The sequence below is a fragment of the Chiloscyllium punctatum genome, chromosome 36 (genome assembly GCF_047496795.1).
Source record: "Chiloscyllium punctatum isolate Juve2018m chromosome 36, sChiPun1.3, whole genome shotgun sequence".
Classification (NCBI taxonomy): Eukaryota; Metazoa; Chordata; class Chondrichthyes; order Orectolobiformes; family Hemiscylliidae; genus Chiloscyllium; species Chiloscyllium punctatum.
The window spans coordinates 12,815,968-12,842,254 of record NC_092774.1 but is presented as its reverse complement, the minus strand read 5'-3'; the positions used below and the strand labels follow the sequence as shown (position 1 = coordinate 12,842,254).

Genomic DNA, 26,287 nt, shown 5'->3' with positions numbered 1-26,287 from the left:
TTTAACTTTATCCAGCCCAGTCCAACATCGGCCTCTCCACATAATTTCTCGCGAACACTGCCCACACGTCCTGATGCTTCCAGGAAACTTTACAACGCCGATGAAATGGCACACTCTGCATTCCTGAAAAATTGACAAGTTCTCACGATACTGGCTGCTCATTCACGACTCCAACTGATAGGCGACATTGGAAATTTAGTGCAGGAGGCTGAAAGAAATGACAGCTTTAAAACAAAAACTCTTGGAGCTCAAAGCTTTCAATAAGAGTCTGAGCACAGCAGCAAGTTCAGGTAACCTTTATTGCGACCCAACTTTGTTACAGCTTCAAACCCCCTCAGCAAAATGGCAGAGAAAAAGCAGTTGCTTTTTAAACAGCTCAAAGTCAAAGCGCACACCCCCCCCCCACCCCCATTCTCCCCCACCCCCACCCCATCCCCCATCACTTTCTTTACTATTGGTCACCATCAAGATGTCCCTTTGTAACTGGATCCTTGGTACAGCCTTAACCTGGAGGAATTATTGCCTCACTCGACAATTTCAACCCATACCCTGTATCGCACCATCTGCCGCAGCGGGATTCAAACCCGGGATCCCTGGAACTGGGTTAATAGTCCAGTCGATAATGGCACTCAGCCATCATTCCTTCAATCCCCCCTGCGGTGGTACGTGAACTCGCTGGTGCCTCTGAAGGTGGGAGGAGCGCGTGAAGTCCTTTCCGCACTCGGGGCATCTGAAGGGCCTCTCCCCCGTGTGGACCCGCCGATGGGTCAGCAGGTGGGAGGAATTGCTGAAGGCCTTCCCGCAGTCAGCGCAGGGGAACGGCCTCTCCCCCGTGTGGACACGTTGGTGTCTCAGCAGGGTGGAGGAATTGTTGAAGGCCTTCCCGCACTCGGGGCAGCTGAAGGGCCTCTCCCCCGTGTGGATCCGCTGGTGGGTCAGCAGGTTGGAGGAATTGCTGAAGGCCTTCCCGCAGTCGGTGCAGCTGAAGGGCCTCTCCCCCGTATGGACGCGCCGGTGGGTCAGCAGAGAAGAGGAATTGTTGAAGGCCTTCCCACACTCTGGGCAGCTGAAGGGCCTCTCCCCCGTGTGGATTCGCTGGTGGGTCAGCAGAGAAGAGGAATTGTTGAAGGCCTTCCCGCAGTCGGTGCAGCTGAAGGGCCTCTCCCCCGTGTGGACCCGCTGGTGGGTCAGCAGGGAAGAGAAATCGCTGAAGGCCTTCCCGCACTCGGTGCAGCTGAAGGGCCTCTCCCCCGTGTGAACACGTTGGTGTCTCAGCAGGGTGGGGGAACTGCTGAAGGCCTTCCCGCACTCGGGGCAGCTGAAGGGCCTCTCCCCGGTGTGGACCCTCCGGTGGGTCAACAGGTTGTAGGCCTGGGCAAATCTCTTCCCACATTCAGGGCAGGAGAACGGCCTCTCCCCTGTGTGGGCCAGCTGGTGTCTCAGCAGGTGGGAGGCCCGGGTAAATCTCTTCCCGCACTTGGGGCAGTTGAAGGGCCTCTCTCTCGTGTGGGAGCGCTGGTGCCTCAGAAGGTCGGAGCATTTGCTGAAGGCCTTCCCACACTCGGGGCAGGAGAACGGCCCCTCCCCTGTGTGGATGCGCTGATGAATCTCCGGGGCAGACGGGAAATGGAAGCTTTTTCCGCCATCAGCACACTTCCACCGTTTCTCCACGGGGCAGGATTCCTCAGGTTTCTCCATGGCCGAAGCTTCAGCTGCGCGCACACACACACGTTTCCAGCCCCTCCCTGCCGTCAATTCCTCTTTCCAGGCTGTAGATGCTTCTACACACCCCACACTCAGTGCACTGCAACAGTAGGGTCTCTCATCCAGTCCCACTGATGCTGAAAACGTACTCAAACAGGAACCAAAACGCTTTGCTGCTTCTCACAGACTCAGTTGAAAATTGTTTCCTGTCCCGATGGATTGAGCGACTGTCAGACATTGACGTCAAAGTGAGGACTGCAGACGCTGGAGAGTCAGTGTCAAAATGTGTGGCACTGAAAAAGCGCAGGTCAGGCAGCATCCGAGGAGCAGGAGAGTCAATGTTTCGGGTGTAAGGACTTCATGCGTTGATTTTGAAGCTTCTATCTTCCAATCTTCAAGTACACTGTTTAAAAAGAGATTACAAAAGTCATCACTGCCAGGGCAGGGTAAAAATTCAGAACAAGCAATTCTACTTTCTGTGGAATATTCTGGTCTTTTGTTACTCCACAAAATTGAAAGCACCATCCCACTCTCTGTTCTCACTCCGATATAACTAATTCCCCTAAAGGTGCTGATTCAGGATCTTACAGGGGCAGAAAAAGCAAAAACATCCAAGACTGACATCTCCCTGAATTTTGGATAATACCACCTGAATGTGAATATCTTTCACGACACTGGGATCCTGCTGAGAGTGAGCAGGTCTGATTTTGGGAAGCATAAAAAAAAAGTGTCAATTCAGGGTGAACCTGCAATGCAGCTTCTTGAGGAAGAACCAGACACAAAATGGTTAATGACCCCGGGAAGGTGGGAGCAAAATGAGACATCAAGGCATTAACACCGACGCACTTCAGTCAAACTCTTCTGCTTCCAGTCAGGGCAAAACATGCTCTGAAAGTCCAGCCTTCACAATCACAAGATGGTCATAAATCCTATCCCTCAGAATCCTTTCCAACACCTTGCAGACGACAGATGTGTTCTTGCCTTCCCCCACAAACATCCACTTCTTTGTTGTTCAAAAATCAGATGAAACCAGCCTTGGATATATTCAATGACCTTATTCTCTGAATCCTTTCAAGTTTCACAACATCCTTCCTCTAGCAGAGATACCAGAACTGCACACAACATTCCAAAAGTGGCCTAACCAATGTCTGGTGCAGCTACAACATAACTTCACAACTTTTATAAGAAGAGCATTGGGAAAGTTTTCAAAACCAACAAAAAGAATGGAGGGATAAACCGATCTTTTGCGGGTCAGCTTGGAACATCAGGGCGGGGGGATGGGAATGAGGGAAGGAAGCTGAATGTGCTGGAGCCAGGGTGGAGGAAGAACAGAGGATGCAAAACCGGCTTGAAGCTGCAATGAGGAATATTGCATGTGCTGTACTTGTACCTGTTGCAGTTACTGGTGGGAATCGTGTGCATTTTAAACATCAAAACAGAAAAGATATCCAGCCCTCCCCCCTTCCCAATCTCTATCCTTCAGTCCCTCCTCACCCGGGTAACTAAGACACATACCTGAGTTTGCGGAGTCTGCTCCCTCCCTGGATTCACTCCAGTTGCTACAAGTGACCAATTTCCCCTCCTCCCATCTCTGTCTCCCTCCCAGGATGAAGAGTCGCCCAGAGGGAGGGAGATTCACTTTGAAACGGACAGGGCCACTTCCGCGTTGTGACGTCACAAAGGAACTAGGGGCGGGGCGAGGAAACGTTACGGTACAGGAGGCGGGGCGAGGAAAAGTGGAGGTTGAGGGGGCGGGGCAAGACCGACTGCGGGACGCTGCACTGCGCATGCGCTGCTCCTTGGGGCGTAGGGCAGGAGAACACACTTTCCAAAAGCCCCCTCCCTTCAGAGAATCCCCACAGTGTGGAAGCAGGTCACTCGGCCTCACCGACCCTCCCACACCCACATCCCTATCCCCATTGCTCTACATTTAACCCTGAGTCATGCATCTTACCTGTACATTATGCCTAATTTAGCACGGCCATTCCACCCTAACCTGCACAGACACAGGTTTTTAAAAGTAGGTGAATAGGTTGGGTCTTTAAAACAAATAAGTGATTTTATAGGTTAGATATTGGGATGATTCTATTCATGAGGGAGTCCAAAACTGGAGGATGTAAATATGTCATTAATAAATCTCATGAGGAATATAGAAGTAACTTATTCCTCTGATTATGGTTAGAATGTAACATTCTGTAGTTGAGGTAAATAGCATTGGTGCATTAAAGAGGGCCAACAGCATGGCCAACTTGTATTTATGTAGTGCTTTTAACATAAACCATCCCAAATTACTTCTCGGGAGCCTTGTTAAACAATATTTGACCCAAGATGGATGTCAAATTCCAGCCTTGAGTGACTGTGCAAACTCCATACAGACATTCTTCCAGTGTCTGCATGGGTTTCCACTGGGTGCTCCGGTTTCCTCCTACAGTCCAAAGATGTGCAGATTAGATGAATTGGCCATGCTAAATTGCCCATAGGTACATTAGTCAGAGGGAGATGGGTCTGGGTGGGTTACCCTTCAGAGGGTTGGTGTGGTCTGGTTGGGCTGAAGGGCCTGTTTCCACACTGTAGGGTATCTAATCTAATCCCTGGGGCACTATGGGGAATTTAGCACGGCCATTCCACCCTAACCTGCATATCCCTGGGCACTATGGGGAATTTAGCATGGCCATTCCACCCTAACCTGCACATCCCTGGGCACTATGGGGAATTTAGCATGGCCAATCCACCTTAACTTGGATAAAAGTTAAAATTACAACTCCAGGTTGTAGTCCAACAGGCTTCTCTGGAAGCAGTAACCTTTGGAGTGTCATGAGACATAAGCATGGAAACAGACCCTTCGGTCCAACCTGTCCATGCCGACCAGATATCCCAACCCAAACCCATCTGCCAGCACCTGGCCCATATCCCTCCAAACCCTTCCTATTCATGTACTCATCCAAATGCCTTTTAAATGTTGCAATTGTACCAGCCTCCACCACTTCCTCTGGTAGCTCATTCCATACACGTACCACCCTCTGCATGAAAAAGTTTCCCCTTAGGTCTCTTTTATATCTTTCCCCTCTCACCCTAAACCTATGCCCTCTAGTTCTGGACTCCCCGACCCCAGGGAAAAGACTTAATCTATTTTTGGAAGCAGTAACTTTTGGAGTGATTTGGGTTCAATTCCCGCTTCGGGCAACTGTGCGGCATTTGCACGTTCTCCCAGTGTCTGAGCGGGTTTCCTCCCACAGTCCAAAGAATTGCAGGTTAGGTGAATTTGCCATGCTTAATTGCCCTGTAGTGTAGGTGCATTCGTCAGGGGTGAATGTAGGGGAATGGGTCTGGGTGGGTTGCTCTTCGGAGCGTCAGTGTGGACTTATTGGGCTGAAGGGCCCGTTTCCACTCCGGAGGGAATAATTATTTATATAAAATGCCCCCGATCCATGAGAGGGCCCAACATTAGTTTTAATTGGGTAGTAGAAATCTGAAGGATAATTGCTCGCTTCAGGACATCCAGACGTGAATGAATTTGGCACAGGACACATTGGGCAACTATTAAAGACTCCGTTGTATTTCACTGGGTTGTGGACTCATGCAGAGACAAGAACAACTTACTTTGATAACAGTGTTCGATTTGCAAATGGAACGGCTGACCGATATTGAGAGTTTGCACACATGGTTAAGCAGCTATGGGTCATAGCCAGGATTTATGAGGCTCAACTCCCTAATTTGCACTGTTCTGGAAAGTGTGCGCTTCATTTGCCTTGGAAGGAAGAAATAAACAAGAGCTGACAAACAGGTATGAGGAAAGTTGGAAAATGTTACAGAGAGACACACACACACAGGCAGAAGTTTGCAGGAAAGTTAACACTTCATAATCTGGTTTCAATGCACATTAGCCTGGGTATGATACTGATATCACAGGGGCCTCAAAAAGGACACTCCCTCAATACTCAAACCAAAACATGGGTGCCCCCTGCTGGACTGGTTTGTGTTCACTCTTTGCTGCTGCCTATTTCAGTTGATGATGTACATTATTGTACACGCTCACAAACCTGGTGGCACCCAGATTTTGGGAAAGCAGCTAGGAAAAGATCTGAAGTGTGTTTAATTTGTGAACAAACAAGGTGCAGACTCTAAGAGGGATGTCCTGTGTTTGTTAACCACTTCCTTGCCTGGTCAGTCTTTTTTACTTGTCTACAACTTGCATATATAGTATCACCTCCCATACATTGTCATGAATATTGTCTAATAATAGTAGATGTATTTAGCAGATGAATCAAAACCATCTCAAATGACTGAAACAGCTGACACTGTATTGTTGGACAAGTGGGAAATATTTGCATCAGTTAACCAAAACACTTCAAAGTTTACAGTCACGGGTACGTCAAGCTGAAGAATTAGGACCGGGGCATTTTGGAGCCTGCTTCCTCGGGCAGAGAATTCTGCAGATACACTACTCTCTGGGAAAACCAGCAGCCCTCACTTCCTCCTCCTCATCTCAGTCCTAAACCTACTCCCCCCAAAGCTTGAGGCCTAGTCTCAGCTACCAGCAGAAATGACTGGATAGCTTTTGCATTTTGTCTGGTTGCTCACTTTTGAAAAAAAAAAGTCTTTTCGTCAGTGTAGGGGTGAGGTTCACAACTAGAGGGCATAGGTTTAGGGTGAGAGCAGAAAAATATTAAAGGTACCTAAGGGGCAACTTTTCCATACAGAGGGTGGTGCATGTATGGAATGAATTGCCAGAGGAAGTAGTGGAAGCCGGTATAATTACAGCATTTAAAACACATCTGAATGGATATATGAACAGGAAGGGATTAGAGGGATAGGAGCCAAGTGCTGGCAAATGGGACTAGATTAATTTAGGATATCTGGTTGGCATGGACAGGTTGGACCGAATGGGTCTGGCTCCGTGCTGTACATCGGTGACTCTAAATAATAAAAGTATATTTTTCCAAATAATAAACTATATCCATGTTAATAAGGCTTAGTGCACCACATTTACTAACCATTCTCAACAGATCCTGCCCCTTCAATAACTGAGGAACATATTCATGCTGGTGCATAATCTCCTTCACTAGGATTTACACACTACCCTCAGCAATTGCACAAGTAACAGCAAAGGATAAACAGCACAAGGATTAAACAAACAGTGAGGGGGGGTAAACAGCCCAAGGATTAAACAAACAGTGAGGGGGGTAAACAGCCCAAGGATTAAACAGACAGTGAGGGGGGTAAACAGCCCAAGGGCCAGTAAAAGCAGATGGAAAGTGAGTGTAAAATGTCACTATGACAGGACAGGCCCCACATTCCCCACTGGTTGGGCTGAAGGGCCTGTTTCCACACTGTTGGGAATCCTTCTGGGCTGATCAGAGTCTAGTGACCCGGCTGTATCAAAGAATAAACTATTGCTTGTGTGATTGACAAAGAGTCATTTCCAGGTGTGTTTATTGACCAATCCCAGAAATCCGAAGATCCGGACTAGCAGTCCGAACAGCCAGACAGGAAATGGTCAATGTCCCCAGGATGTGGGGAGCAAATAAGACAACAAGGCATTAACACCAACACCAGGGAGAACCTGAACATACAGACGTGACAAACATTCGTGGCAAGCCAGAATCACAGATGTACAGCACAGAAACAGTCCCTTCAGTCCATGCTGACCAGATATCCTAAATCAATCTAGTCCCATTTGCCAGCACTTGACCCATGTCCCTCTAAATGTTTCCCAACATATACCCATCCAGATACCTTTTAAAGGTTATAATTGTAGCCACCACTTCCTCTGGCAGCTCATTCTTTACACACACCACCCTCTGTACATAGGAGTTTCTCCTTAGGTTTCTTTTAAATCTCACCCTAAACCTATGAGCAACCCCAGATCAAAGATCTTGTCTGTTTACCCTCGCCATGTCCCACATTATTTATACAAGGTTGTAGGGTCACCCCTGTGGGATATAGGTAAAGCAGTGTTACTTCTGCAACCATAATTGCTTCTGCAAAGTGAATGAACTAACACCAGGGTATAATTGTTTCAGCCAACAGTGGAGTTAACAAGAATGAAAGCTATGTGAAGGAAATATATAATTGCTTTTGTATTAGCTAAAATGTGCATACATGAAATGTGCCTGCACACAATGTTACAGACAAACAGATAAAGGTGCTGTGAGGGGAGGGGGTTTAGATTAAACTAGATGTGCTCGTACTAACAGTTATAACCATCTATTTCCTGCTTCTGCAAAAACAAAAAAACACAATCAAGGAGGTCAGAGAGCTCAGTGTCGGCGAAAAATGGGAGGAAATGTTGCTTTCCGGATAAGGCAGGAAATAGACAAGAGTAATGGGCGCCACCGGGAAAGAATGGAGCTTGGAACATCAGGGCGGGGGGATGGGAATGAGGGAAAGAGGCTAAATGTGCAGGAACGAAGGTGGAGGAAGAACAGAGGATGCAAAACCAGCGTGAAGCTGCAATGAGGAATATTGCATGTGCTGTACTTGTACCTGTTGCAGTTACTGGCGGGAATCGTGTGCATTTTAAACATCAAAACAGAAAAGATATCCAGCCCTCCCCCTTCCCAATCTCTATCCTTCAGTCCCTCCTCACCCGGGTAACTAAGACACATACCTGAGTTTGTGGAGTCTGCTCCCTCCCTGGATTCACTCCAGTTGCTACAAGTGACCAATTTCCCCTCCTCCCATCTCTGTCTCCCTCCCAGGATGAAGAGTTGCCCAGAGGGAGGGAGATTCACTTTGAAACGGACAGGGCCACTTCCGCGTTGTGACGTCACAAAGGAACTAGGGGCGGGGCGAGGAAACGTGCCGGGACAGGAGGCGGGGCGAGTCCTCCAGCGGGCCGCCGCACCGCGCATGCGCGGCCCCAGCAGCAGACGGGGAGGACAACTCACTTTCCAAACCCCCCCCCTTCAGAGAATCCCCACAGTGTGGAAGCAGGCCACTCGGCCTCACCGACCCTCCCAAGGGTCACCCACCCACACCCATTCCCCCTGTCCCCACTGCTCTACATTTAACCCTGAGTCATGCACCTTACCTGCACATTATGCCTAATTTAGCATGGCCCATTCAAACTAACCTGCACATCCTTAGACACTATGGGTAATTTAGCATGGCCAATCCACCCCAACCTGCACATCCCTGGGCACTATGGGTAATTTAGCATGGCCAATCCACCCTAACCTGCACATCCCTGGGCACTATGGGGAATTTAGCATGGCCAATCCAACCCAACCTGCACATCCTTAGACACTATGGGTAATTTAGCATGGCCAATCCAACCCAACCTGCACATCCTTAGACACTATGGGTAATTTAGCCTGGCCAATCCACCACAACCTGCACATCCCTGGGCACGATGGGTAATTTAGCATGGCCAATCCACCCTAACCTGCACATCCCTGGGCACTATGGGGAATTTAGCATGGCCAATCCACCCTAACCTGCACATCCCTGGGCACGATGGGTAATTTAGCACCGCCAATCCACCCTAACCTGCACATCCCTGGGCACGATGGGTAATTTAGCATGGCCAATCCACCCTAACCTGCACATCCCTGGGCACTATGGGGAATTTAGCATGGCCAATCCACCCTAACCTGCACATCCTTCGACACTATGGGTAATTTAGCATGGCCAATCCACCCTAACCTGCACACCCCTGGGCACTATGGGTAGTTTAGCACAGCCAATCCACCCTAACCTGCACATCCTTAGACACGATGGGTAATTCAGCATGGCCAATCCACTTTAGATTAGGTACTGGAAAAGCACAGCAGTTCAGGCAGCATCCGAGGAGCAGGAAAATCGACATTTTGGGCAAAAGCCCTTCATCAGCAATAGAGGCAGTGCGCCTGCAAGGTGGTGAGATAAATGAGAGGGGGGTGGGGAGAAAGTAATATAGAGTACAATAGGTGAATAGGGGTGGGGATGAAGGTGATAGGTCAGACAGGAGGGTGGAGTGGCCTGTTCAGATCTTAACTCTGTTTGGTTAAAGGTGGTCCAGAGTCTGTGTAGGATGAGCTGGTTACGGAGGCTGGCACTGAGGAAGCAAATGTGGCTGTGGTAGCGAGTCTGTTTCAGGACATGGTTGAAGAGCTTCAGGGCAGCGGAAATGACCTGGGAGTTGCAGTGGGAGAGGGACTCCCTGAAATTCTTGTAGACAGAGGAGGAAAACTTGTAGAGAGAGGAGGAAAGGCAGGCATCCTTGCAAGAGGATTCGCTGTAGGGTTAAAATCAACGAGGTAAAAACAAGGACTGCAGATGTTGGAGACCAGATTCTAGAATCACACAACTCCACGTTGTAGTCCAACAGGCTTCTTTGGAAGCAGTAACTTTTGGAGTGCTGCCTCATCGTCAGGTGGTTGTGGAGGATAAGATCCTAAGACACAATTTAGAGCAAAACATTCCAGCGTCCTGCCACTGAAATGGTATATTCAACAAACCTGGATTGTTAAGTCTTCCACCTTTTCAAGTAGGTTGCAGGTCTCATTACAATGTGAATCCCTGAACTTCTTTTTGTCACCTTCTCGAGATAACAAGGTTTTATAGCAAAAGCTCACATCTCAAACTAGACAATGCATTAAAGGTGTGAGGTCAGAGTCTGCCTGTATCCCAAACTTGAGTTAGACTGGTTCTATTTCCAAAGTCAAATTTACACACTATTACATGTATTGACTGCCTACAGAGTTTTGCTTTAAAAATTGCACATAAACAGGATGGTCTGCACCTGAACCTGAGGGGCACCAGTATCCTTGGGGGGGAGGTTTGCTAGTGCTCTTGGGGGGGGGTTTAAACTAACTCTGCAGGGGCATGGGAACCCAGACTGTAGCTTTAGGGTGCAGGACCTGGAGTGTAGGGAGGTTAGGAATATGGCATTAATCTTAAAGGAGGGTGCCTGTAAACAGAAGAGTGGCTTGAAGTGTGTATACTTTAATGCCAGAAGTATACGAAATAAGGTAGGTGAACTTGCAGCGTGGGTTGGTACCTGGGACTTCGATGTTGTGGCTATTATGGAGACATGGCTAGATCAGGGACAGGATTGGCTGTTGCAGGTTCCAGGGTTTAAATGTTTTAGTAGGGTCAGAGGTGGGGTTAAAAGAGGGGGGGGGTGTGGCTTTGCTTGTCAAAGATAGTATTACAGCGGTGGAAAGGAAGATGGACGAAGATTTGCCATCTGAGGTAGTTTGGGTTGAGGTTAGGAATAGGAGAGGTGAGGTCACCCTGTTAGGAGTCTTTTACAGGCCTCCTAATAGTCCTAGAATCGTTGAGGAAAGGATTGCGAAGATGATTCAGGAGAAGAGTGACAGTAATAGGGTGGTTGTTATGGGGGACTTTAACTTTCCTGATATTGATTGGGAAAGCTATAGCTCAAGTACGTTAGATGGGTCAGTGTTTGTCCAGTGTGTGCAGGAGAGTTTCCTGACACAATATGTAGATAAGCCAACAAGAGGTGAGGCCATACTGGATTTGGTTCTGGGTAACGAACCAGGCCAGGTATTAGAACTAGAGGTAGGTGAGCACTTTGGGGACAGTGACCACAATTCGGTGATTTTTACTCTAGTGATGGAGAGGGATAAGTGTGTACTACAGGGCAAGAGTTATAGCTGGGGGCAGGGAAATTATGATGCGGTGAGGCATGACTTAGGATGTGTGGATTGGAAAAGTAGATTCCAAGGCAAGAGCGTAATTGATATGTGGAACTTGTTCAAGGAGCAACTATTGAGTGTCCTTGACAAGTACGTACCTATCAGGCAGGGAGGAAAGGGTTGTGTGAGGGAGCCGTGGTTTAATAAGGAATTGGAATCCCTTGTTAAATGGAAGAGGGCGGCCTTTGTAAAGATGAGGCGTGAAGGTTCAATAGGGGCGATTGAGAGTTATAAGGTAGCCCGGAAGGACCTGAAGAGAGAGCTAAGAGCAGCAAGGAGGGGACATGAAAGGTCCTTAGTTGGTAGGATTAGGGAAAACCCTAAGGCTTTCTATAGGTATGTTAGGAATAAAAGAATGACTAGGGTAGGAATAGGTCCAATCAAGGATAGTAATGGGAAGTTGCGTGTGGAGGCTGAAGAGATTGGGGAGGCACTGAATGAATACTTTTCGTCAGTATTCACTCAGGAACAGGACATTGTTGTCGATATGAATACTGAGGCACGAATAAGTAGAATGGATGGCTTTGAGATATGTAGAGAAGAGGTGTTGGAAATTCTGGCAAGGGTGAAAATAGATAAGTCCCCTGGGCCTGATGGCATTTATCCTAGGATTCTCTGGGAAGCAAGGGAGGAGATTGCAGAGCCATTGGCCTTGATTTTTGTGTCCTCTTTGTCTACAGGAGTAGTGCCAGAGGACTGGAGGCTAGCAAACGTGGTTCCCTTGTTCAAGAAGGGGAGTAGGGATAATCCTGGTAACTATAGGCCAGTGAGTCTCACTTCTGTTGTGGGCAAAGTCTTAGAGAGAATTGTAAGGGATAGGATTTATGCACATCTGGATAAGAATGATGTGATCAAGGATAGTCAGCATGGTTTTGTGAAGGGCAGGTCGTGCCTCACAAACCTTATTGAATTCTTTGAGAAGGTGGCTAAGGAGGTAGATGAGGGGAAAGCGGTAGATGTGGTATATATGGATTTTAGTAAGGCGTTTGATAAGGTCCCCCATGGTAGGCTACTGCAGAAAATACAGAGATATGGCATTGAGGGTGAGTTGGAGGTTTGGATTAGGAATTGGCTGGCTGGAAGAAGACAGAGGGTAGTAGTTGATGGCAAAGGTTCATCTTGGAGTGCCGTCACTAGCGGTGTTCCGCAAGGATCTGTTTTGGGACCGTTGCTGTTTGTCATTTTTATAAATGACCTGGAGGAAGGGTTAGAAGGTTGGGTGAGCAAGTTTGCGGATGATACGAAAGTCAGAGGAGTTGTAGACAGTGAGGAAGGATGTGGCAGGTTACAGCGGGATATAGAGAAGCTGCAGAGCTGGGCAGAAAGGTGGCAAATGGAGTTCAATGTAGCTAAGTGTGAGGTGATTCACTTTGGTAAGAGTAACAAAAAGATGGGGTACTGGGCTAATGGTCAGATACTTGGTAGTGTGGAAGAGCAGAGGGATCTTGGTGTCCATGTACACAGATCTCTGAAAGTTGCCACCAAGGTAAATAGTGCAGTGAAGAAGGCATATGGCGTACTGGCTTTTATTGGTAGAGGAATTGAGTTCCGGAGTCCTGAGGTCATGCTGCAGTTGTATAAGACTCTGGTGCGGCCGCATCTGGAATATTGTGTGCAGTTTTGGTCGCCATACTATAGGAAGGATGTGGAGGCACTGGAACGGGTGCAGAGGAAGTTTACCAGGATGTTGCCTGGTATGGTAGGAAGATCCGATGAGGAAAGGCTGAGGCACTTGGGATTGTTTTCATTGGAAAAAAGAAGGTTTAGGGGTGACTTGATAGAGGTGTACAAGATGATTAGGGGGTTAGATAGGGTTGACAGAACCTTTTTCCACGTATGGAGTCAGCTATTACAAGGGGGCATAGCTTTAAATTAAGGGGGGGTAGATATAGGACTGATGTTAGGGGTAGGTTCTTCACTCAGCGAGTCGTAAGTTCATGGAATGCCCTGCCAGTAGCAGTGGTGGACTCTCCCTCTTTATGGGTATTTAAGCGGGCATTGGATAGGTATATGGAGGATAGTGGGTTAGTGTAGGTTAGATGGGCTTTGATCGGCGCAACATCGAGGGCAGAAGGGCCTGTACTGCGCTGTATTCTTCTATGTTCTATGTTCTATCTGCAAATATACATCCCCTCCCCCTCCCCCCCACATGTGCACACACATACACACACAAGTTTGTTGGGTGAATTCGTACTTGCAGAATTATGCCTTACTTTGCTAAAAAATTGCATGAATCCATGTAAGATTCTGTAAATCAGTTTAACCATTGTGGCACAGACAGTCTCACACAGGGGAGCTCACACCTTCAATACATTATCTGGACTGACGTGACACCAATTGGTAACATTCACTTGAGGATTTAACTATTTTAAAAGGTTTTGTGATTTACATTTGAAATAATTGAAACTATCGTGGTCATTCGAACAGATGAGAGACTTAACAAACAATCTGGGTCTTTTTCAATATATAATTTCAGTAACATCACACTATAAACTATTGCTATAAATTCTGTATCTTACAATCTTATATTCCACAACCCCCTGATGAAGGAGCTGCACTCCGAAAGCTACTGCTTCCAATTAAATTTGTTGGACAGAATTTCTCAAGTAGGGCACCATAAGAGTCCTGGGAGACTGCTATTTCTTGTTTACTTCGTAATGAACAAACATTAACCACGATCGCCTATTTATTTCTCATTGTGTTTCATTTTTCTTGTTTAATTCCCTGCGATGATGTGGGAGAATTATTAGATTTGGGTCAGCCATTTTGTCACATATTAAAGCCTGGAAACCATTTTGAATCTCAGCTTAGTGCCTGCTTGCTAAAGCTTGTGTTTCCCAGGCTCAGCGGAGACGGTTGGCCTTGCAGCTTTACTGCTTCCTGATAAACAAATTCTTTCCTGACATGGGACTTTATTTCCATCCCCCACAGTTGGCGAGTCAGGCAGGAGATACCCTGGTCCTCTCAGGTCACCGGCCGATATCCTTTGAGAGATGAAATATAGAGGGTGGTTGCTGCTTTTGTTGTGTCCAAAATAAAGAGGAAAGCTGGCCAGGGACAAAAATGCTGTTAGAAATGTTGATACAATTCTCCCTACTCAGCCACAAGATACTAGTGAGAGAACTCAACAGGGTCCTAGCGTCTGGACGTAATGTTGCTGAGAGCACTTGTGCTTTACAAAGTTAGTCATAAATAATTTGCTTACCGCAGGGTTATGAGAGGTGAAACCCTATTTGATAAGCCCTGGACCCACACTGAGGTCCGTGCCATCCTTCAAGATGCCCCCGATCTGTTCGAGTGCCCAATATTAGTCTTAAATGGCGAGTAGAAATCTGAAGTATAATTGCTCACTTCAGGATGTCCAGATTTGAATGAATTTGGCATACAGGACACATTGGGCAACTATTAAAGACTCCGTTGTACTTCCCCCGGGTTGTGGACTCATGCAGAGACACAAACAACTTGTGTTGAAAACAGTGTTCGATTTGCAAATGGAACAGCTGAGAGGGATTTAGAGTTTGCACACTTGGCTAAGCAGCAAAGTGTCACAGCCAGGATTTAGGAGGCTCAACTCCCTAACTTGGGCTCATTTGCAAGGAAGGGGCAGTGTAGAGTCAACCAGACTGCTGTGGGTCTGGAGTCAGGTGTAGACCAGACCGGGTAAAGGATGCAGCTGGAACGATTGAGTGAATCCTTTCCCCCAATGGTGGTTCCCTTCCCTAACAAGGGAGAGAGGGAATCAGATGGGGGCTTTCTCCCCCGCACCACCCCCTCCCTGAAACGGTCTCATTGTTAGATTCCGAACTCCACATTTCTGACCGAATACCGATTCTGCCATCTGTCTTGGCGGGATTCAAACCCGGGACTCCCCGGAACCGGGTTGATAGTCCAATCGATCCCCCTGCAATGGCACGTGAACTCGCTGATGGGTCAGCAGGTGGGAGGTGCGGGTGAAGCCCTTCCCACACTGAGAGCAGGTGAACGGCCTCTCCCCGGTGTGGATCCGCTGGTGGGCCAGCAGGTTCGAGGAATCGCTAAAGGCCTTCCCACACTCGGGGCAGCTGAAGGGCCTCTCCCCCGTGTGGACACGTCGGTGGCTCCGCAGGTTGGAGGAGCAGGTGAAGCCCTTCCCGCACTGAGAGCAGGTGAACGGCCTCTCCCCGGTGTGGACCCGCTGGTGGGTCAGCAGGGTGGAGGAACTGCTGAAGGCCTTCCGGCACTGAGAGCAGGTAAAGGGCCTCTCCCCCGTGTGGATCCGCTGGTGCCTCATCAGGGAGGAGATGTCAGTATAGGCCTTCCCACACTCGGGGCAGCTGAAGGGCCTCTCCCCCGTGTGGATACGCTGGTGCTTCTGCAGGGTGGAGACGTCTGTGAAGGCCTTCCCACATTCAGGGCAGCTGAAGGGCTTCTCCCCCGTGTGGATGCGCCGGTGGCTCCGCAGGGCAGAGGAATAACTGAAGGCCTTCCCACACTCGGGGCAGCTGAAGGGCCTCTCCCCCGTGTGGATCTGCTGGTGCCTCATCAGGGAGGAGATGTCGGTAAAGGCCTTCCCGCACTCGGGGCAGCTGAAGGGCCTCTCCCCAGTGTGGGCACGCCGGTGCCTCATCAGGGAGGAGATGTCGGTATACGCCTTCCCGCACTCGGGGCAGCTAAAGGGCCTCTCCCCCGTGTGGACACGCTGGTGCCTCATCAGGGAGGAGGAATATCTGAAGGCCTTCCCACAATCTGGACAGCTGAAGGGCCTCTCCCCCGTGTGGTCCCGCTGGTGGGCCAACAGGTGAGAGGAATGTCTGAAGGCCATCCCGCAGTCGGTGCAGGGGAATGGCCTCTCCCCGGTGTGACTGCGCTGATGAGTCTCCAGGGCAGACGGGACACGGAAGCCTTTCCCACAGTCACCACACTTCCACGGTTTCTCCACGGGGCGGGATTCCTCAGGTTTCTCCATAGCCACAGCTTCAGCTGCACACAAACACGTGTAGAGCCCCTCCCTGCCGTGAAGTCCCCTTCCCAGGCCGTATAACTGTTTCAGGCTCCACACACAGTGCGCTGTAACAGAGGGGTCTCTCGTCCAGTCCCACTGATGCTGAAAACGTCCTCAAACAGGAACCAAAAAGTGTAGATCCCTCTCACAGAAATCACAGTCAAAAATAGTTGCGGTCCCAATGGATTCAGAGACTGTCAGACATTGACATCAAAGTGAGGACTGCAGACACTGGAGAGTCAATCAAAAAGCACAGCAGGTCAGGCAGCATTTGGAGAGCAGGAGAGTCAATGTTTCGGGTGTAAGCCCTTCATTCGTTGATTTTGAAACTTCAGTCTTCAGATTTTCAAATACTCTGCAAAAAGGGATTACAAAAGGGATGATCAGTGCAGGGTAGAAATTCTGAACAATCAATTCTACTTTCTGTGGAATATCCTTTCCTTTTGTTATTCCACAAAATTGAAAGCACCATCCCACTCTCCCTTCCCCTCTGTTCTCACTCCGCTCTAACTAATTCCCCTGAAGATTCAGGATCTTACAGGGGCAGAAAAAGCAAAAACATCAAGACTGACATCTCTCTGAATTTTGGATACCTCCACCTGAAAGTTAATATCTTTCACAACACTGGGATCCTGCTGAGAGTGAGCAGGTCTGATTTTGGGAAGCAATAAAAGTGTCAATTCAGGGTGAACCTGCAATGCAGCTTCTTGAGGAAGGACCAGACACAAAATGGTTAACGTCCCTGGGAAGGTGGGAGCAAAATGAGACATCAAGGCATTAACACCAACACACTTCAGTCCAACTCTTTTGCTTCCAGTCAGGAGAAAGTGAGGACTGCAGATGCTAGAGATCAGAGCTGAAAATCTGTTGCTGGAAAAACACAACAGGTCAGGCAGCATACAAGGAGCAGGAGAATCGACGCTTCGGGCATGAGCCCTTCTTCAGGGCTCACGCCTGGTTCGTCAATTCTCCTGATCCTTGGATGCTGCTTGACCTGCTGCGCTTTTCCAACAACACATTTTCAGCTGCTTCCAGTCAGGGCAAAACATGCTCTGAAAGTCCAGCCTTCACAACCACACTTCTGCTTTCACTGAAGACAATTAGAGTCACACAGCACGGAAACAGAACCTTTGGCCCAACCTGCCCAGATATCCTAAATTAATCTAGTCAAATTTGCCATCACTTGCCCCCTATATGGGCCGGGTGCTGACAGCTGGGACTAAATTGGGTTGGCTCTCTTGTCAGCAAGGACGGAGTTGGACCGAAGGGTCTGTTTCTGTGCTGTACATCTCTATGACTCCAGTCACATTTGCCATCACTTGGCCCTGACCCACCTGAACCCTTCATATTCAGATGCCCATCCAGGAGCCTTTTAACTTGTCATCGTACCAGCACCCACCACTTCCTCTGGCAGCTCACTCCATCGCTCAAGCGACTCCACGTTGAAAGCATCTGGTCTGGTGCACCAGATGACACCAGGATAATCTCAGATCGTTCCAGATGGCATCGATACTCAGTCAGTGACTTTCCCGATCAGGATGTTGTACGTGATCAAACAGGTCAGTGAGTAGGCGATCCCCCACCTCTTAGTTCAAGTATCTCTACGAGAACTCCCTTGCTGGAGGGTCCCTTGAAGACACTTCAACTGGATTTCATTGAGTTGGAGAAATGAGTTGAGTTGCTATAAATATGTTTTGCTTATTGCTGATGTCTTTTCGAAGTGGATTGAAGCCTACCCTCCTCCTAACGCTACTGCTGAGACTGTGATAAAGATTTTGCTTAAGGAAAGAATTCCCCCCTTCAATATACCTGCGTGCATTAGCTCAGACAATGGACCACACTTTGCATGTAATATTAACGGAGAACTCTGTTCCCAGCTTTGTATTTGTCGGGAACTGCACGGTGCTTATCATCCTCAGGTGACCAGCCTTGTTGAATGTTTTAACCAGACTCAAGACTAACCTTGCCAAATTAATGGCCGAATCTGGCCTCTCCTGGTTATGTTAATCCCTGTGGCCTTATTCCAGATGTGATCCATGTCTGCGGGCAAGACACGACTGTCTCCAGCTGAGAGTCTCTCTGGTCACCCCCTCCGTACCCCTTGGAACGGTTCGGCTCCCTTCTCAGTCCACGTCCACCACGTGACCGAAGCAATCATTGGTTATGTTCTTGCTCTAACTAGTGTTATGCGTGCCTTTCACTCTCAGGAGCATGCAGCCTACAGCGATGTTCCCTCCCTTTCAGCCTCATCACGGGTAGAGCCCAGTTCGTTGGTGCTCATCAAGAACTGGACTGGCAAAGGTCTCCAACCTCGTTGGGATGGCCCCTTCCAGGTTCTACTTCCAACCCCTATGGCGGTCACAGTCGCTGGGCACTCAGCTTGGGTCCAACTGCACCATTGTAAATTGATTGACCGCACCAATCAAAAGGGGGAAAGACGAGGAGAGAATTCTGGAATCCCAACAAAAGGAGTGGACCCTGTCCATTTGGGTTTTTGAATCTTGCTGTTGTTCTAATGTTAATCTTATTACAGATACTTGAACTAAGAGGAGGGACATGTGGGGGATCGCTTATCTCCTCACCTCTCTGATCACGTACAACATCCTGATGGGGAAAGCCACTAAGTATGGATGGGACCAGGAATGATCAGAGATTATCCACCACCCATACTGAGGAGATGTCGTCCAGTGCACCGGACCAGACCCCTTTGACGTGTGGAACGTGATGAAGATTGATTATTGTAATGGACTCTTCCATCAGAAAGACCAGATGGTCCATCTGGACAGTAGAAATCAGGGGGAGTTACCATGGCGTTACCGAACCTGTCTTTTTGATCTTACCTGCAGACGCAAGCCTAGTGAGGATAAAAATGATCAACCCCGTCATTATGGTAAATATTTTAAGGACGCCCAGGAACACCATCCCTTTTTGTAGGACGGGCCGACTCGAGAAAAGGGAAGCCTGATAGGGGAAACTCCTCAATCCACAAGGAACTTATTTATACAGGCCCACAGAACGCTCTACACCCCAGAGGCGGTAGTATGTTACTCCTCTCTATCGGGAGATGACTGACTTGCCCCGTCCCCAGTCCCCGAATCCAATCTATTCGTCAGACTCCCTCCTGCCGACCCTCCGCGGTAATTAACTCCCATCCCTGAGCTGACAGGGTCTGCTCCCGCCCTGGATTCACTCCCATTGCTCCAAGTGAACAGATTTTCCCGCCCCACCATTTGCCCAGACGGAGGGATTTTCATTCATTCAGTGTCACTTCCGCGTTGTGACGCCACAATAGGAGCGGGTGGGCGGGGCCAAGCCGGGCGCACGCATTGCGCCTGCGCTGTCCTGCCCCGCACCGTTTGCAACCATCCCTTCGCTTCAGAGAATCCCCACAGTGTGGGAGCAGGCCACTCGGCCCAACGAGTCCACACCTAACCCTCTGAAGGGGAACCCACCCATACTGCTCTACATTACCCTGACAAATACACCTAACCTGCACATCCCTGGGTACTATGGGTAATTTCGCAAGGCCAATCCCAATCAAGGCCAGTGAGCAATGTAGTGATGTGGGAAATGAACATCACAGAATGATGGAGACAAGGAGAGGAAATGTACCAGCAATTAAATCTGGATTGCAAAGATCTAAACCGAAAACAGGGTGTCTGCATGTGTGCTGCACTGTTACAAAAGTGAATGAATTGACTGCACACAGTGAAGAGAATAATTATGGTCTGAGACTCCTTACAGAGACGTGGCTTCAGGACGACAAGGATTAGTCCTTGAACGTCGAGGGGGGTAGTCAAACGGGAAGCTAGGTGAAGGTAGAGGGTTGGCATTGCAAATCAAAACACTGATCACAGTAATCCGGTGTCAGGTCGGATTTCAGGTCCTGGCTTCTCTGTCCTCTGTTGATCTCCCTGTTCTCAAAGAGCAAGATGTTCAGCTCTGCTGAAGTTTTGATTCCCCAACACCCCACCCCTCAACCCCTTTACTCCTTCCAGAACAATACAACATTCAGTCAATCGAAACCCAATCCACTACCTCCCAGCCTGACAACCGACCAGTCACAGAGTGTAGTCGTACCAGGGAATCAAACAAGAAAAGTGAAACAAAAAAAAAGAAATAAATACGTGCTCATGCTTAATGTTTGTCAATAGGAAGTAAACCAGAAATAGGGGTCTCCCAGGATTCCGATAGTGCCCTACTTGAGGAATTCTCTTTCCCTTACATGTAACTGTTCGTACGTAGCTATGATTTACAACAATATTTACACCAACAGAAATAAAGCATCTGTTACCAAATAGACAGAGATACACAGCACGGAAATAAACTTTTTTGCTGTAAGTATACACAAGTCCTTGGGGGTGAATTTGCATTTGCAGAATTATATTTTCAGATAAATTCTATTTTGCTCAAAAATGCACAATCTGCAAGCTGTCAGAACATATTGTATTTTATAAATTCCTACTTTAGAAACAGAACTAGTCAGATTCAAGGTGGGGATAAAGACAGACTCTGACTTTTAACGCATTGTCTGAGCTGAGATTGGATTAGATTCCCTAGAGTACGGAAACAGGCCCTTTGGCCCAACAGGTCCACACTAACCTTCCAAAGAGTAACCCACCAGGCCCCATTCCCCATATTTACCCCCTGACCAATGCATGTAACACACCGCGCAATTTAAGCATGGCCAATTCACCTCACCTGCATATTTTTGGATTGTGGGAGGAAACCGGAGCACCTGGAGAAATCTCATGCAGACACGGGGAGAATGTGCAAACTCCACACAGACTGTGGCCAGTGGCTGGAATTGAACCTGGGTCCCAAGCGCTGTGAGGCAGAATTAAGAACCACTGAGCCACCGTGCCGCCCAGATGTTGTTACCTTTTGTTATAAAACCTTATGTTATCGAGATTTACATATGAATGGTAGTTGCAACCCACTGTAAAAGATGAGAGGGGTAACAATCCAGATTTGTTCAATATATCATTTCAGTAGCAGGACATTGTCATGTTTTTCCATAAATTCTGTGCGTTCTGATCTTATACTCCGCAACCACCTGATGATAGAGCAGTGCTCCGAAAGCTAGTACTTCCAAATAAACCTGTCGGGCTATAACCTGGTGTTATGTGATGTTTAACTTTGTCCAGGTTCGGGTGGATTGACCATGCTAAATTACCCAGTGTTCAGTGTTGTGCGGATTCGGTTGGATTGGCTGTGCTAAATTACCCATAGTGCCCAGTAATGTACAGATTAGGTGGGTTAGCCATGGGAAATAGTTTCATAGTAATAAAAGCAGGAGTCAGCCATTTGGCCCATCCAGCCTGCCCCGTTCTTCATTGTGATCATGGCCGATCTATCCATCATCTCAGCTCCTCCTAGCAACATTGCCCCAACTACCCTTAATTCCCCAACCATGCAAAAGCCCATTTTGAATATACTTAATGAAGACAATTCCATAGATTCACTATAGTCCAGGAAGAGCAGTAGTCCTCACTTTCTCCTCCTCATCTCTGTCCTAAATCTACTCCCCCTAGTCTTGAGGTCTGGTCTTACCCACCAGCAGAAATGACTGGATAGGGTCCGGCTTCATCCCCACAGTGTAATGAATTCCCACTTTCCACCAAAATCTGGGATGTACTCACTCACTTAGTCGATGTCTCACAAATGCAAGATTTCATTGTAACTTCTTCTGCTCCCAGTAAAGACAAAACACCTTTGAAAGCTGCTCTGAAAGTCCAGTCTTCACAACCACACTTCTGCTTTCGCCAAAGACGATTAGTGTCGTACAGCACAGAAACAGACCCTTTGGTCCAATTCATCTGATCAGATATCCTAAACTAATTTAGTCTCATTTGTCTGCATGTGCCCCATATCCCTCTGAACCCTTCCTATTCATATCCCCATCCGGATGCTTTTTAAATGTTGTAATTGTACCAACCACCACCACTCCCTCTGGCAGCTCGTTCCATACATGCACCACTCTCTGCGTGAAGTTGCCCCTCAGGTCCCTTCGAAATCATTCCCCTCTCACCTCAAACATATGCCCTCGAGCTTTGGACTCCCTTACCCTGGGGAAAAGACCTTGGGTATTCACCATATCCATGCCTCTTCCAAACGTTTATCAGGTCACCCCTCAGACTCTGATGCTTCAGGTGAGGATCTAAAATTTGAATTTAGGGTATTGTCAGACTCAACAAGTATATGTAGGTTTTTACAAACCACAAAATGGCTTTTCAATTTAAAATAATACAACAAAATGGCTGAGAATAATGATTGAACTCTGTGAACTTGTCCTGCTGTTTTGCAGAATTAAGCTAAAATCCAAAGATAAGAGGACAATGGAGTTTGTTTAAAATGAACACTGACACATTAATTGACCATTTGAACTAACCTTGAGCTGCTACCATGGCATGATGATTTATGTAATTAAGACCCCTTCCCCAGGAAATATCATTGGATTAACCTGCTCTAAATCATGTCACCTTATTACATTTGATTGGTCTTTTCTTGTAATTAAGGCTGTACTGTCTCTTAAAAAACCTAAATAAATAACATGTCATTTTCAAATGTAATTGCACAACTTCGCCATGGAACACAGAAGCTTTAATCACTGAGTTGCTGGACAGAATTGGGTCAAGATGCCTTATTAAACTGATAACCTTGCTTTGTACAGACTGCATTTCATTGATTCTTTAGCCCAATCGCGAACCAAAAGGCCCCTTAAGAGGGGTCTAGATCTTCACTCTGGATAGTTTGACCTGGCCAATTAACCCTAACCTGCACATTCCTGGGAACTATAGGTAATTTAGCATGGCCAATCCATTCTAAGTTGCACATCCCTGGACACTATGTGTAATTTAGCACAGCCAATTCACACAAACCTGCACCTCCCTGGGCACTGTGAGTACTTTAGCATGATCAATCCAACCTAACCTGGACAAAGTTTAAAAAAAAATCACACACACCCAGGTTATTGTCCAACAGGTTTATTTGGAAGGACCAGCATTTGGAGTGCTGCTCCTTCATCAGGTGGTTGTGGAGAATAAGATCATAAGGTACAGAATTTATAGAAAAACATTCTGGTGTCCTGCCACTGAAATGATATATTGAACAAACCTGGATTGTTAAGCCTTTCATATTTCAGAATGGGTTGCAGGTATCATTAATATGGAAATCCCAGAACTTCCTGAAAGACACTTTCTTGAGATAACAAGGTTTTATAACAATAAGGGGTCATATCAGCTTAGACAATGCATTAAAGGTGTGAGGTCAGAGTCTGTCTGTATCCCAATCTTGAATCAGACTGGTTCTATTTCCAAAGTGGAATTTACAAAATATTACTGGATTGACTGCCTGTGTGAACTGCCGAGTCTCATCCACCAGCTGAAATAACTGGATAGTGCAATGAATTCCCATTTTCCACCAAAATCACAGATGTACTCCCTTTACTCAGTTGCTCGCTCACAAATGCAAGATTTCATTGTATTCTTCTGCTCCCAGTAAGGGCAAAACATCTTCGAAAGCTGCTCTGAAACTCTAGTCTTCACAACCACACTTCTGCTTTCACCAAAGACGATTAAGAGTCATACAGCATGGAAACAGACCCTTTGGTCCAACTTGTGCGTGATGACCAGATATCCAAAATTAATCTAATCCCGTTTGCCAGCATGTGACCCACACGGCTCCAAACCATCCCGATTCACGTACCCAGCCAGATGCATTTTAAATATAATCGTACCAGCCTCCACCAATTCCTCTGGCAGCTCGTTCCACGCATGTACAACTGTCTATGTGAAAAAGTTGTCCTTCATGTCTCTTTTAAATCATTCCCCTCTCACCTCAAACATATGTCCTCTAGCTTTGGACTCCCCAACCCTGGGGAAATTCCTGATGAAGGGCTTTTGCCCAAAACGTCGATTTTCCTGCCCCTCGGATGCTGCCTGACCTACTGTGCTTTTCCAGCACCACTCTGATCGAAATTCTGGTTTCCAGCATCTGCAGTCCTCCCTTTTGCCTAGGTTGAACCCTCTACCTGTCTACATATGTGCCCACTTCACCAACCAGCACACCCTTTATCTGCATCACCCCCTACACCCATCCCCAATCCTGAAGAAGGGTTACACCCGAAACGTTGACTTCTCCACCTCCTGATACTGCCTGACTTGTTGTGTTCTTCCAGCCTCCTACCTGTGTATCTTGCCAATTGAGACACAGACCTGGAGCAACGTTTCCAGATTCTGTCCCCATCCCGACACACTCCCTTTCCTTTTAGTTGCTGCAAGGCAACAACTGAATCCCGGAATGAAAAAAATAAATGGAAAAGGTGACAAGAGACGAGAGTGCCGTACTTATAGATAATGGACAGAGGGATGAATTTGCAGTCTGGGATGAAGCTCAATGTTCATTCAGACACGAGCAGCAGCAGCTTCAGAACCGCATGGTCCAACTTCCGCATTCAGACAATGGGGTGACTCTGATTAGCAGGAGGACCAACGTCCTTCCGGTCCTCCTGTGCTCCCTATTGGTCAATCAAAAGAAGGTCCCGCGCCTTATTTGCCGATAGCGATGAGCATGCGCACCAGTTTTTGCTGACACCAGCGAGCATGCGTACTGCGTTGCTGACACCGGCAAACATGCGCAGTATGCTCTTTGAGGCTGCTGCTGTTATTAACAGATTTGAAGTGTCCAAATGCCGACAGGGAAAAAAGGGGTAGAGCCACAATTTTTTTTTCCCTGTGGTTCGACATTTTATTGCTTCTGCGTTTTGTCTGGTTACTCCACTTTTGTATGTCTTTTGTCCTTGTTGAGAGAGAGTGTGCCCCAGTGAGCCGTCTATGGGATGGAGCTGTAACCAGTTACACAGACTGAAGTAACATTATAGTATTCGCAGCAGGGAGTAACTGCACACATTTCCTGAGTGTGATCACAGTTTCAATTGTTCATCAGAAACAGGGAGCCAAAAGGACACCAGAACGACAGAGAAGTCGTAGAAATGCGGGGACTGTGCTAATGGATTCCATTCCCTGTCGGTACGTGAGATTTATCAGCTCAGTCACAGGTGGGAGAGGCAGTTCTTCAAAACATTATTACAACATTATTTCCCATTGACAAAAACACATTCACGCTGCCTGATTACCTTGAACTTGTACAAGTGTCCTGTCATCACATCTTTAATCATAGCTTTGAACATTTTTCCAATGACATATGTTACGGTCTGCAGTTTCCTGTTCTCGGTCTCCCTTTTTGAAGAAAGGAGTTTTCCAATCTACAGAAACCTTCCCTGAAACTAATGAAGTTTGGAAAATTAAAACCAATGCATTAACTATATCACCAGCTAGTTTTTCTTTAAGGATCTAGAATGAAATCCTTTGGACCCCTGGGACTTGTGATCTTGTAGTTCCAACAGTTTACTCAGTACTACTTCCCTGCTAATTGTAATTGTCTTCAGTTCCTCCTTCCCTTTCAATTCCTGATTTCCAGCTAGTTCCAGGCTGTTACTTGTATCCTCTCTAGTGACGACAGATTCAAGCTCTTTTCAATTCACCGACCATCTCTTTATCCTCCGTTATTGAATCCCCAGACTCATTTTTTACAGAACCAACACTTAGCTTTTCTTAAAAAAGTTAGCAAATTGACGAAACTTTCCTTCCTGTTTTTATATTTTTGGCTAACTTTCTAACTCTAATTGCTGTGCTCCTGCCTCCATTATTTCTGATGTTTGGCCCAGCTCTCAACTCTCACATCAACCTGTCTGCATATTCTATAGAACTGACCTTGGTTAAGTGTTGCAAAACACACAAGGGCAAATTTTTCATCTCCAGAAAGTCTTAATACTGAACACGATAACATTCACTTTGAAATATTGTTCATTCAAACTTCACAAGCACACCCTTCAGATTTAAAATCCCACAATGACACCCAGTTTTGTTATGATCTTTAATTTTGAAGAGAAATTTGA

The 26,287-nt window shown here is 47.3% G+C and overlaps 3 protein-coding genes across 3 annotated transcripts in view; 1 reads left to right on the top strand and 2 right to left on the bottom strand.

Moving 5' to 3' along the window:
- LOC140460757 (uncharacterized) overlaps nt 1-26,287 on the bottom strand; it is a 216,668-nt gene that overhangs the window by 11,120 nt on the left and 179,261 nt on the right. The gene's annotated exons all lie outside the window — the stretch shown is intronic.
- The window catches only part of LOC140460736 (uncharacterized), a 247,628-nt gene that overhangs the window by 74,813 nt on the left and 146,528 nt on the right, over nt 1-26,287 (top strand). The window lies entirely within an intron of this gene.
- On the bottom strand, nt 436-24,653 carry LOC140460788 (uncharacterized). The gene is made up of 4 exons (XM_072555472.1): nt 24,517-24,653; nt 22,361-22,489; nt 15,268-16,684; nt 436-1,599 (listed from the first exon to the last, which is right to left on the bottom strand). Exons 3-4 carry the CDS (start codon nt 16,291-16,293, stop codon nt 637-639), a joined length of 1,989 nt encoding a protein of 662 aa, XP_072411573.1. The 5' UTR covers nt 16,294-16,684; nt 22,361-22,489; nt 24,517-24,653; the 3' UTR covers nt 436-636.